Source organism: Panulirus ornatus, chromosome 39 (assembly GCF_036320965.1).
Source record: "Panulirus ornatus isolate Po-2019 chromosome 39, ASM3632096v1, whole genome shotgun sequence".
Classification (NCBI taxonomy): domain Eukaryota; kingdom Metazoa; phylum Arthropoda; class Malacostraca; order Decapoda; family Palinuridae; genus Panulirus; species Panulirus ornatus.
Genome location: NC_092262.1, coordinates 7,554,034 through 7,567,062, shown reverse-complemented (window position 1 = coordinate 7,567,062; position 13,029 = coordinate 7,554,034). Strand labels below are relative to the sequence as shown.

Here is a 13,029-nt window from a genome sequence, read left to right as displayed (position 1 = left end):
TGTTGAAATGGTTTGGACACATGGGAGAATGAGTGAGGAAAGATTGACAGAGAGGATATATATGTCAGAGGTGAAGGAAACAAGAAGCGGGAGACCAAATTGGAAGTGGAAGGATAGAATGAAAAAGATTTTGAGTGATCGGGGCCTGAACATACAGTAGGGTGAAAAGCGTGCAAGGAATAGAGGAATAGAGTAAATTGGAACGATGTGGTATATTGGGGTGGACGTGCTGTCAGTGGATTGAACCAGGGCATGTGAAGTGTCTGGGGTAAACTATGGAAAGGTCTGTGAGGCCTGGATGTGGAAAGGGAGCTGTGGTTTTGGTGCATTTCACATGACAGCTAGAGACTGAGTGTGAACGAGTGGCTTTTTTTTCCTGGTGCTACCTATCAGTAGGGGGGTGGGGGGAATGCTATTTCATGTGTAGCGGGGTGGCGACATGAATGGATGAAGGCAGTAAGTATGAATATGTGCATGTGTATATATTTATATGTCTGTGTATGTATATGTATGTGTATGTTGAAATATATGTGTATGTATATCGCAGGGTATAGCAATGCTGTTTTCCTGTGGGGCGGGGTAGTGACAGGAATGGATGAAGGGAAGCAAGTATGAATATATACATGTGTATGCATGTAATGTCTGCATATGTGTATGTATGTCTTGACATGTATGTTTCCTGGCACTACCTCGCTGATGCCGGAACAAACATTATGTATAATATAGTATGATATATAATATATACTGGTGGAGTGTTTCCCGGATTTTTCCATGATTGCCGTTTCCCATGTTAGCGAGCTAGCACCAGGAAACAGACGAATAAAAACACATCCCCTCATACACACATATGTACATATATGCATATATATGTATACATACATGCATATACATATATACACATGTGCATATTCATGTGTACATATTCATCTTGCTTGCCCTCATCCATTCCCAACACCACCCCACCCCTAAGGAAACAGTGCAAATGCATGAAGGAAAAGAAAAAAAGATAACATATACATTCTCTTCTTTTCCCCCACACCTGATTGTCAAGATTGAAACTGACAACCAGGCCCCACTGACCATCCATGACACTTTGTCCATATGACACTTTGCATTCTCTGCTAAAGTCCACTGTCAGCATGTTAATCCCAGCATACCACATCGTTCCCCTTCCAGGTCACTAATGAAGCATGTAATTTTTAGATTTCTCTGATGTTTCCTCAACTTTGAGGGACTTTGAAGAAAAAGATTAAAGTAATAAGACAGTCATATATTCTGCATTCCGTACAAAAACATGTTCATAATTTCATGACAAGAAGGTTCCAACATTTTCAGTTTCTTTTGTCTCAGAACCTGGCAGACTTAAACCTGCTATGTGACTAAGAGGCATGATTACCAGTTTGAAGTTATAATGATTTTTACTTGTGCATTTCAACTTCAGCATGGTTCATGCCATAGAAACATAACCTTTACATCATATTTTTGTTATTCAAATTTTGACTCGAGCTATATGTCAAGGTCATCATCAGGATCATCCTCATCCCAGTCATCAGCATCATCAGGGGTGTACAGGATTTGTCCTCCAAGTGACTGAACCCTGAAAGAAAGTAGTGCTTTAAGATTATTGGTAGCTTAAAAGCAAGTTCTAGTTACACACAAAGTATACATTTGGAAAAAGTAGATCATCAGACATGAATTTTTTCCTTGACAATCCTATACTTTTAAGAACTAAGAGTTGGAAGAAGTGGAATATTTTGAAAGGTGTAGAATCAACCCTGTGTGTAGCTTCATACTATGAATATGGGATATGATTTATTGGATAAGAACTATGAATAGATTACATTTCTGTATGTAAAGAAATGCATACTTTTAGTGTGTTAGAATGACATATCTGAATGATTATTATTGTAACTATCTATCTGTATCTCTGATGCCTGTTCCAATTGGAACTCCCTCAGTTATCAAAATATAGTGAATTGTTATTTCCCCAAACAAAATTTCTATTAATCTATTTTGTATGAATCTTGTCGACATCCTCTGCTCTTGCTCATTTACAAAAGAATTACTTTTTAATTTGAGCAGTGGAGATGTGTGTGTAAAAGCAGAGGTGTGAAAGGAGACTTTATCCTTGTTTGATAAACTGAGGGCAAAGTAGAAAAAATGTGCTTTTATGATAGTGTGGGTTAATATGGAAGCTTATATTCCCTTATGAAAATGAAATATAGATGAGGATATGCTTAAGTGAACCAAAAGGACATATGCACTTTATTACCCTCATGTAAATGGAGATGGATTTTACACCCTCCTGACTCAAATTGGCTCATTGATTATGTGTTCCATTTCTACAAAACTGTCTCATCTATTATCATTCTCATATATCCTTATCATCATTTACCTTGTATGAGGAAGCAGTAATTTATTCTTTTCTATCCGTTGATCATCTGTGAGGGATAGATTGAAGGTTGTTTGTGCAGCTAAGATGGCATCTGTGTCTGAACTTTCAGCAACACAAGGAACTTCTTTAACATGAACTGGATGAATATCTTGTACTTGTAACTCCGAAGTTAAAGAAAACTCTTCGTGCTGAAATGGTATGTGGGTTACTCTTTAGACAACAACAATGTAAGAATGATTGAGATGAAATATCGATATTGGCTTCACATCCAACTAATCAGTGAAGAGATCATAGCATCTGTGTTAACTTACAGCTTTTATTACTTTCCCTGAAGGTTTCCTAAGGACAACTCTGCAGCTGCATGGCTTTGTTGGCATTAGATGAACAGTTGCCCGAGCAATGTGACAAACTGCAGATAACATACTCTCTGCCACAATGTCCCGTCCACAAAAGACAATTAACTGTTCGACGTAATCCTCTGTAAAAAAGTAAAATAAGACGTCAGACTACTGAACTACCGATGTATCATAATATATATCACAAAGAGGCATGTGCTACTTAACTGTGAATCATGGAGTATAAGAAAATACTTCTAATTCTACAAGTGAAACATATCTCGGCTAAATCAGAAGGTGGGTCCCCAGGGTTTATCTATGACCGTCCATTTTGTTATTATTAATACAATAGAAAAATTTTCATATTTCATCTTCCTGGCATTTCCCTTTACTTTGTAGTCATGGACCATGAAAAATACCACAAAACCCAACAAGTGATCAGGTAAGCCCCATGTAATAGGCACAGTTAACTGTTCTTATTTTTTACTACGGACATATCAGTCATACTCTTGCCTACTAAGTTTTCTCTTGACTCATACAAAGTATATTTTTAAACAGCCATGTATTGAAAGTATTTGTATGTAACGGGAACACTCATACACACTGGAGCAAACATTTCTAGTATCCTTTCACTGGTAAATTTCAAACTGTTCGTATCACCCTTCATGATGAGATTCTTCCCTGGTTCCACTTTGTATTCTTTCAAAATCTTTTCAAAAAGCACCTGTAACCTCCTCTTCAGTATCATTGCACATTGCACATGCTGCTGTTGAAGTCCATATAACACTAAATCTATCACATTTGAACTTTTGTAACCAGTAATTAAAGTTTAAGCGTTTTTCATCACCTTTTAAGTCTACATAGTCCTAAATGAATTTGGCTACTAGTAACCAAAAGCCTCTGTATTTTAATTGGCTTTCATTTCATACCTTCATTTACAAAGCCAGCCAGCTGCACCATTGAACAAAGCTGGCCTCAGAAAACTCTCTTCATTCCAGCTATATGTTCAAGTTCCTCTGATTCTTTCTCACACACCTACCTAAACTATTTATCTATTATGCCTGATTGCCCTTTCCTGCTTCATTGAGGTAGCATCAGGAAACACACGAAGAAAGACCCATCCACTCATATGCACACACATATTACATGTGTGGCAGGGTGGTGATGGGAATCAATAAAGGCAGACAGTATGAATTATGTACGTGTATATATGTATATGTCTGTGTGTGTATATATATGTATACGTTGAGATGTATAGGTATGTATATTTGCATGTGTGGACGTGTATGTATATACATGTGTATGTGGGTGGGTTGGGCCATTCTTTCGTCTGTTTCCTTGCGCTACCTCACTAACACGGGAGACAGCGACAAAACAAAATAAATATAAATAAATATATATTATCCCTGGGGATAGGGGATTAAGAATACTTCCCACGTATTCCCTGCGTGTCGTAGAAGGCGACTAAAAGGGGGGGGCTGGAAATCCTCCCCTCTCGTTTTTTTTTTTTTTTTTTAATTTTCCAAAAGAAGGAACAGAGGGGGCCAGGTGAGGATATTCCAAAAAAGGCCCAGGCCTCTGTTCTTAACGCTACCTCGCTAACGCGGGAAATGGCAAATAGTTTAAAAGAAAGAAGAAAGAAAAATATATATATATATATATACATTCCCATACCCATACATATCAACATATACACATGTACATACACATACCTAAAATACCTTTACAAAAATCTGCTTATAGTCATCAGTTAACACCTTCAGTTGTATAAGATTTTTGCCATACAAATCTCCACCCTGAAGGCAAGTTATCAGAGTGAGGCAACATCCGCCTTTGATGAACTCGCTGTTAAGCACTGCTCCAAAGTCCCCATTCAAGGCCAGATTTAGCCCCCAATAGGCTCCATGCCAATCAGAATTCAGAAGCCATGTATTTTAGAATAGTGAAATAATGTGCTTTTGAACCCACTTTTGGTCTCCAAATGACACGCAAGAGTTACAGTTAAGAATAAATTTACATTTTCACGATTTTTCAAAAGTAAATCTGTCATTTAATTCTACTGAACTGGATAAACTCCATGATCTCATATTCTAGAGACCTAAACTTGTCTTGGGGACATATTCCATGATATACTTAGTCCTATTCCCATCTCCAACTCTGCTTGGTGGCAAAAGGGCTGACTTGCCCAATTTCCTTAGAAAAACTTGCTATAATGCAGTCACACAAATAAGCAAGTTGCACTATTTGTATTTTTTTCTATACAAAGACAATTAATGTGTTTGAGCACTTATGGAGTGCACTAGTAAATTTCCTAAAACTATGAAGATACAAAGTTTATGACGAACAGGTTGTGAAAAGTTTTGTTGATGGACATGACAGAGGATGAGTAAATTGTTGTGGCAAAAGTTCAGCCTAGTTTCAAAACTACAAGACCAAGAAATTAATGAACCTTTCAAAGCCTACTGTAATTTTGGTCGTTCACAACAGTCTTTTCCCTCTCCCTCAATGTGACTGCATGTATTTCTGAAGAACAGCTGTTGGCCATTTATAAAAAGTCTAATGATTTGAAAATGTCCAGTATAAATTCAAGATTAAACTAATTTATTTAAGCAAACCAGCACAATATACCTGTAACAAGCATTCTTGCTTTATGATGTGAACATTCAAAGTAAACAGGTAGGCACTGAATTAATTTACCTGCAGATAATGCATGCAAACCCCTTACAAGCTGTGAAGAGTCTTGATGGTGTGTGACATCTTCAAGCCTGTCCACTACAAATGTTGCTTTTCCTTTTCTAATTGCAGCACTGCTGTATCTATTTTTGAAGATGTCATGCAATGGTTCATTAAGGGACAATGCTGTTTTGTTTTCATCCCACCCACAAGGATCGCTAGCACCATCCAAGAATTCCACTTTCCCTGGTGTATCTGAAAAATAACATCACAAAAGCTTTTGAATGAAGTATTATATGGTATTTTAAAAAACATTAACAAAAAGGTGTTCAGTATAAGATACCCAGTACTGTTTAAAGAAATTTCAATGCTTGACTAAATAATGACAAAAGTAGGATATAAGAATAACCTATTCTGAATATGTAAAAACTCTTATAAAGAACTTGGGTACCCATTCCTGCTTAAAGAATTACCCCAGACCACTAACATATACAGAGAAAATTTGCAGGATATAAGGATAATCTAGAACCATGGTATTGATGAGACTGCTAACACAAATGAATGATAAGAGTAAAATTAGTTAAACCTCAGAATTGAAAGGGAAACATATTTGTTTAAGTTGCCTCTATGCAGACACGTGATCACTGCCCTCATCCAGTCTTTAGGAATATAACAACCGTTTTAAGCTGCCATACACATTCAACTTACAAGTTCTTCTCCTTCACCATGTCAATCTCTACCCAATGATATCCTGAACTTTAGCATTGTTAGACACTGCTCCACTTCTTGATTACTTTCTCTTGGAAGTTAGGTTTTTTCATTTCCCTCCTAAATTTATTTTCCTTGTTTGTTTGCATTTCTATTCCTTTTAAAGAAAAGGCTAAGAAAAATGTTACTATTACATGGTTTGATAACCTTACCAGATTCTCTCATAGACCTCCCTTCCAGCAACTGAGGATATTACCTCTAAGGCTCAGTCCTCTGTTCTTAACGCCACCTCGCTAATGCGGGAAATGGTGAATATGTATGAAATCCTTTTTGTTACACATTATCGCTGTTTCCTGCATCAGCAAGATGGCGCCAGGAAACAGATGAAGAATGGCCCATCCACTCATACACACTTATATATATACATAAACAATATATATATTATTTTATTTTTTATCATACTTTGTCGCTGTCTCCTGCGTTTGCGAGGTGAGGAATATATATATATATATATATATATATCCCTGGGGATAAGGGAGAAAGAATACTTCCCACGTATTCCCTGCGTGTCGTAGAAGGCGACTAAAAGGGGAGGGAGCGGGGGGCTGGAAATCCTCCCCTCTCACTTTTTTTTTTTAATTTTCCAAAAGAGGGAACAGAGAAGGGGCCCAGGTGAGGATATTCCCTCAAGGGCCCGGGGCCAGTCCTCTGTTCTCAACGCTACCTCGCTAATGCGGGAAATGGCGAATAGTATGAAAGACAGAATATATATATATATATATATATATATATATATATATATATATATATATATATATATATATTATAAAAAAAAAAAAAAAAAAAATATATATATATTATATATATTTTTTTTTCCCCGCTGTCTCCCGCGTTTGCGAGGTAGCGCAAGGAAACAGACGAAAGAAATGGCCCAACCCACCCCCATACACATGTATATACATACGTCCACACACGCAAATATACATACCTACACAGCTTTCCATGGTTTACCCCAGACGCTTCACATGCCCTGATTCAATCCACTGACAGCACGTCAACCCCGGTATACCACATCGCTCCAATTCACTCTATTCCTTGCCCTCCTTTCACCCTCCTGCATGTTCAGGCCCCGATCACACAAAATCTTTTTCACTCCATCTTTCCACCTCCAATTTGGTCTCCCTCTTCTCCTCGTTCCCTCCACCTCCGACACATATATCCTCTTGGTCAACCTTTCCTCACTCATTCTCTCCATGTGCCCAAACCATTTCAAAACACCCTCTTCTGCTCTCTCAACCACGCTCTTTTTATTTCCACACATCTCTCTTACCCTTACGTTACTTACTCGATCAAACCACCTCACACCACACATTGTCCTCAAACATCTCATTTCCAGCACATCCATCCTCCTGCGCACCACTCTATCCATAGCCCACGCCTCGCAACCATACAACAATGTTGGAACCACTATTCCTATATATATATATATATATATATATATATATATATATATATATATATATATATATATGGCATTTATGGATCTGGAGAAGGTATATGATAGAGTTGATAGAGATGCTCTGTGGAAGGTATTAAGAATATATGGTGTGGGAGGCAAGTTGTTAGAAGCAGTGAAAAGTTTTTATCGAGGATGTAAGGCATGTGTACGTGTAGGAAGAGAGGAAAGTGACTGGTTCTCGGTGAATGTGGGTTTGCGGCAGGGGTGTGTGATGTCTCCATGGTTGTTTAATTTGTTTATGGATGGGGTTGTTAGGGAGGTGAATGCAAGAGTTTTGGAAAGAGGGGCAAGTATGCAGTCTGTTGTGGATGAGAGAGCTTGGGAAGTGAGTCAGTTGTTGTTCGCTGATGATACAGCGCTGGTGGCTGATTCATGTGAGAAACTGTAGAAGCTGGTGACTGAGTTTGGTAAAGTGTGTGAAAGAAGAAAGTTAAGAGTAAATGTGAATAAGAGCAAGGTTATTAGGCACAGTAGGGTTGAGGGTCAAGTCAATTGGGAGGTAAGTTTGAATGGAGAAAAACTGGAGGAAGTAAAGTGTTTTAGATATCTGGGAGTGGATTTGGCAGTGGATGGAGCCATGGAAGCGGAAGTGAATCATAGGGTGGGGGAGGGGGCAAAAATTCTGGGAGCCTTGAAGAATGTTTGGAAGTTGAGAACATTATCTCGGAAAACAAAAATGGGTATGTTTGAAGGAATAGTGGTTCCAACAATGTTGTATGGTTGTGAGGCGTGGGCTATGGATAGAGTTGTGCGCAGGAGGGTGGATGTGCTGGAAATGAGATGTTTGAGGACAATATGTGGTGTGAGGTGGTTTGATCGAGTAAGTAATGTAAGGGTAAGAGAGATGTGTTGTAATAAAAAGAGTGTGGTTGTGAGAGCAGAAGAGGGTGTATTGAAATGGTTTGGTCACATGGAGAGATTGAGTGAGGAAAGATCGACCAAGAGGATATATGTGTCGGAGGTGGAGGGAACGAGGAGAAGTGGGAGACCAAATTGGAGGTGGAAGGATGGTGTGAAAAAGATTTTGAGTGATCGGGGCCTGAACATGCAGGAGGGTGAAAGGCGTGCAAGGAATAGAGTGAACTGGAACGATGTGGTATACCGGGGTTGACGTGCTGTCAATGGATTGAGCCAGGGCATGTGAAGCGTCTGGGGTAAACCATGGAAGGTTGTGTGGGGCCTGGATGTGGAAAGGGAGCTGTGGTTTCGGGCATTATTGCATGACAGCTGGAGACTGAGTGTAAACGAATGGGGCCTTTGTTGTCTTTTCCTAGCGCTACCTCGCACACATGAGGGGGGAGGGGGATGGTATTCCATGTGTGGCGAGGTGGCGATGGGAATGAATAAAGGCAGACAGTGTGAATTGTGTGCATGGGTATATATGTATGTGTCTGTGTGTGTATATATATGTGTACATTGAGATGTATAGGTATGTATATTTGCGTGTGTGGACGTGTGTGTATATACATGTGTATGGGGGTGGGTTGGGCCATTTCTTTCGTCTGTTTCCTTGCGCTACCTCGCAAATGCGGGAGACAGCGACAAAGCAAAATAAAAAATAACTAACCTTCATCTTTTACAAAATCTTTTATGTAGCCGGGTGAATGGGAAGTGGTGAGGTAGAAAACATCAGTACCACAGCAAAGATGGGAACGTACAAGTGCATACAGGAGTCCACGACCACATACTTCAGCCGTATCTGAAATTTCAAAAATACTGCAATTTACTTTCAATGTACTATAAGTAACATTTTTTTCCATGCCTTTCCTACATAAATGTAGCAGCCTCAGGAACAAACAGTGGTCTCATTTGTACACATGCACACTCTTGCTGTTATGTATATTGTACTAAACTAGCACCTGCCATACACAGCTAAACCTCACAAACTATTTGGTGCATAAACATACTTTCTTCACATGCTCTGTTTAGTTCATTGACAGGACAGTTCTCCCTATATATCATATCCATCCCAATCTATTTATCTGATGCATGCCTCAGAGTCCCATGAATGTTTAGACTCTGTTACCCCATAGCATCCTTAACTCAACATTACAGGACCATGCCCCCTACATACCACATCAATTCAGTTTTTTTCTTATTCATGCCTGAATCCCATGAATGTTGAGGCCTCAGTACCCCAGAGCATCATTCACTCTATCTTTCAATGTCCTTCTTGATCTTCCCCAGGGAGGTAGCCGCCAAAAATGTCAACTAACTGAGATTTATGATGAACGGAGTGGTACTTAACGGAAACAACGATGTCCAGCAAACAGGTTGGATACAAATTCTTTTTGTTGGTATTTGCAGGAAGGCAGTTCCCCTTGCTCCCTCCACTTCTGAGACATATATCCTTTTTTAATCCTCATAATTTCAAGCCATTTCAGCACATTTGGTTAGCTGTCTGTCAGACTGTACACTCTCAATAATGAAATTAAAAGGAAAAATCTGGCCTTTAATAACGTATCACCATCACTCACAACTTAATACTGGCATTGATGTATGTGAGCATCATCAGCATAAAGACACACAGGGACAAGCAGGTGCTAGTAGTTCATATTGGCGAGACAATCGGAATTCCAATGCATTTTCATCTTTCATTTTCTTTGTTTCTTGTTCCACTTCTTCATTTCACAAATGGACTTTTGTATACCAAGAAAAGTCAAAATACCGTAGATAATACGAATCACGGGAAAGTATGGAACTGCAGCTAAATTGAAACTGGAAAGGTTTCCTTAATAAGGAAGTAAATCAGATGAACCTAATTTAATTTCCATTATCCTTACAATACCTAGAATTGCAAGCATGTATGACAAGAATTTTTTTTTAGTTCAACTTTGCCATTCCTAAACCCAAAACTAGATTAGGTCAGGTTTCACTCAATTTCACTAACAATTTTTGGTCTTGATGTAACACAGGTAACTTTTTCCTGATCCCAGAATATGTTAGTAATTATGGTATCCTGCATCTACCTTAGTTTGTTTGATCTTTTTGTTTTTTCACCCCTATTTCAAGCTGAAGTACAAGGACTGACCAAAAAACAAGGGATCTTGTAGGCCATGGTAAGTTTACAAACCATAGAAGCACTTGTCATTTATTGTTTGTATTTATACCAGTTCCAAAAAACTTTTAAGATGACCTCATGTTTTTTTTGCAATATCCACATGTTCAGTTCCATACATATTTATTTATCAAGGAACTCGAATGTTGTGAAAAAAGTTAATGATTTGCATGCTTTTAGCCTATGCTGAAAACTAATCAATTATCACTTGTTCTTTACTTTCCTTGTATGGTACCCCCTTATCTCTTGGTCAGTCCTCTAACTCCATAGAATGAAAATTTTATATTCAAGATTCATAGATATCTAGTGTTGAAGTAAAAGTGAACGAAAGAAAAGCTAGGTGAGGTTTTTAATTCTATGTCTCGGGTAGCTTCCCATCATAACCCAGTATAATCTAACCTATGATTGCAAAAATATTTTGGTAGAAATATGAATTAAGGATGCACATTCATGTATTGTAATATTATTGTTAAACAACAAATAATTTGTTTCACATCATAGAACAGTTATGGGCACAGGTTTTACTTTTTTTTTTAATTGACGATTATTAATGAAACTAAAACCAGCATGTCTACAAGTGTTCTAGTTGGTGAAACAGATAGTTGGATATCATTTTTTCAATTAAACGTTTAATACAATGTCTGAAGTTAGTTGAGGAAATTTGTGGTTTATTATTCTTTAAGGATGCATATTTACTAAATAATGTAAGATTAGAAAACAGGTACATAAAAGGTGTATTTTGGGGGTTGCAGCATTGAATTACATCCAGTAGTAAGTCATGAAGGAAAAGTACATGTTAATTACCACTTTTCTTCTGTAGGGTAAGATGCCTAACCTCAAAAATATGGCGGAAGGAAGCAAATGATTAACCATTTTAAATATAGGTAAAAGTATGTTTAGTCCCACAAATCTGTCTATATATTCCAACAAAAGGGATGATACAGGCTATGCATGACTTAGATCCCTCCCCCTTCATTTATGGATAAGTACGAGTAGGGAGGGCCAAGAAAATTAGGAAAAACGTGGGGTTAACACGAACGAAGGAGAAATGTAGAAATAAAAAGAATCTAAAAATTTTATTTCCTCCAGCATCCAAATTGTATCGTAAAATGCTATTCGAGAAGTACCAAGATACACCCATGACTTAGCATCGCACATGTTGGCAATAAATGTAAATAGATATAATGAATAATTCCACATGGACCCTGAAAGCTGACTTACGTTGGCATTGGTATATTTCTGCAAAAAAAAAAAAAAAAATATGCGTTTGAGGAAGCTGAGTGAGGTTGTATGGGTTCTGTTGATTTGTTCAAGCATTTCACTTTGTTTAACCCTACTTTCCCATATCTATATATCCTTCCCCAATATCACATTTATTATTGTATCGTTGCTCCAAATCACTTCTAGGTACAAGGAATTTACAAACGTCTCAGTCATACCCAAAACAAATATCGGAGCTTAACCGACCCCAAGCCATATGATCGAAAGAGAACCACGAAGATGGAATACCTGTCATCAATACCATTCTTGGTATGGGCACTTCAGTTCGCTTTATAATTCTTCCTAAGGCTGATTTTGACATAGTGTTGCGCCTAAGTTGATTACAGGGTATTATTATCGCCTGGGTCGAAACCAGTGAACGGGGCTTTGGTCTGGTTTGTTTATTTACATAAAGCGTTCGCTGGCGAGGTTCGGATCGATACGAAAAAGAATCTCAAATAATTAAATTACCCTCCACATCAAATTAATCTAACAAGCTTTCCATGGTTACCAGAACGCCACATGCCTTGATCAATCATGACACAGTGCAATAACCTGTAAAATGTCCAATACTTATTCCTGCCCTGCTGCTTACCTTGGCATGTTATTCTGCAAACAAAAAAAAAAAATGCTTTTAGGAAGCTGATCAGGTTTTGGTTCTTTGATTCCCTCCTCAACATTATCACTTTGGTCAATCTTTCCTCAATCTATATTCCTTGCCCAATACACATTTATTTTTTCGTTCTCCAAATCACTTCTATTTCCAAGCAATCTTACCAAACTTTCTCGATCATACACCAAAACAAATTATTCAGCACATCAACCCTGCGCACAAGCCTATCATGCCACGCTCGCAACCACGAAAGATGGAATCACTGTTCTTAAAATACCATCATTTTTGCTCCTTCAGTTCGCTTTAAATTTTCTAAGGCTGCAATTTTGATTCTCTGCGTTTGCAGCGAGACAACCTTGGATTTATCATTCTGTCACACTATGACATTTTTTTTTTAATTATCCAAAAGAAGGAACAGAGAAGGGGGCCAGGTGAGGATATTCCCTCAGAGGCCCAGTCCTCTGTTCT

The 13,029-nt window shown here is 38.2% G+C and overlaps 1 protein-coding gene across 1 annotated transcript; it reads right to left on the bottom strand.

The window, feature by feature from the left end:
• Positions 1-1,255: 1,255 nt before the first annotated feature.
• Positions 1,256-12,358, bottom strand: Elp5 (Elongator complex protein 5). The gene is made up of 6 exons (XM_071684925.1): positions 12,198-12,358; positions 9,198-9,329; positions 5,428-5,658; positions 2,707-2,873; positions 2,396-2,583; positions 1,256-1,597 (listed from the first exon to the last, which is right to left on the bottom strand). The coding sequence occupies exons 1-6, from the start codon at positions 12,268-12,270 to the stop codon at positions 1,507-1,509; spliced, it is 882 nt and encodes a 293-aa protein (XP_071541026.1). The 5' UTR covers positions 12,271-12,358; the 3' UTR covers positions 1,256-1,506.
• Positions 12,359-13,029: the final 671 nt, after the last annotated feature.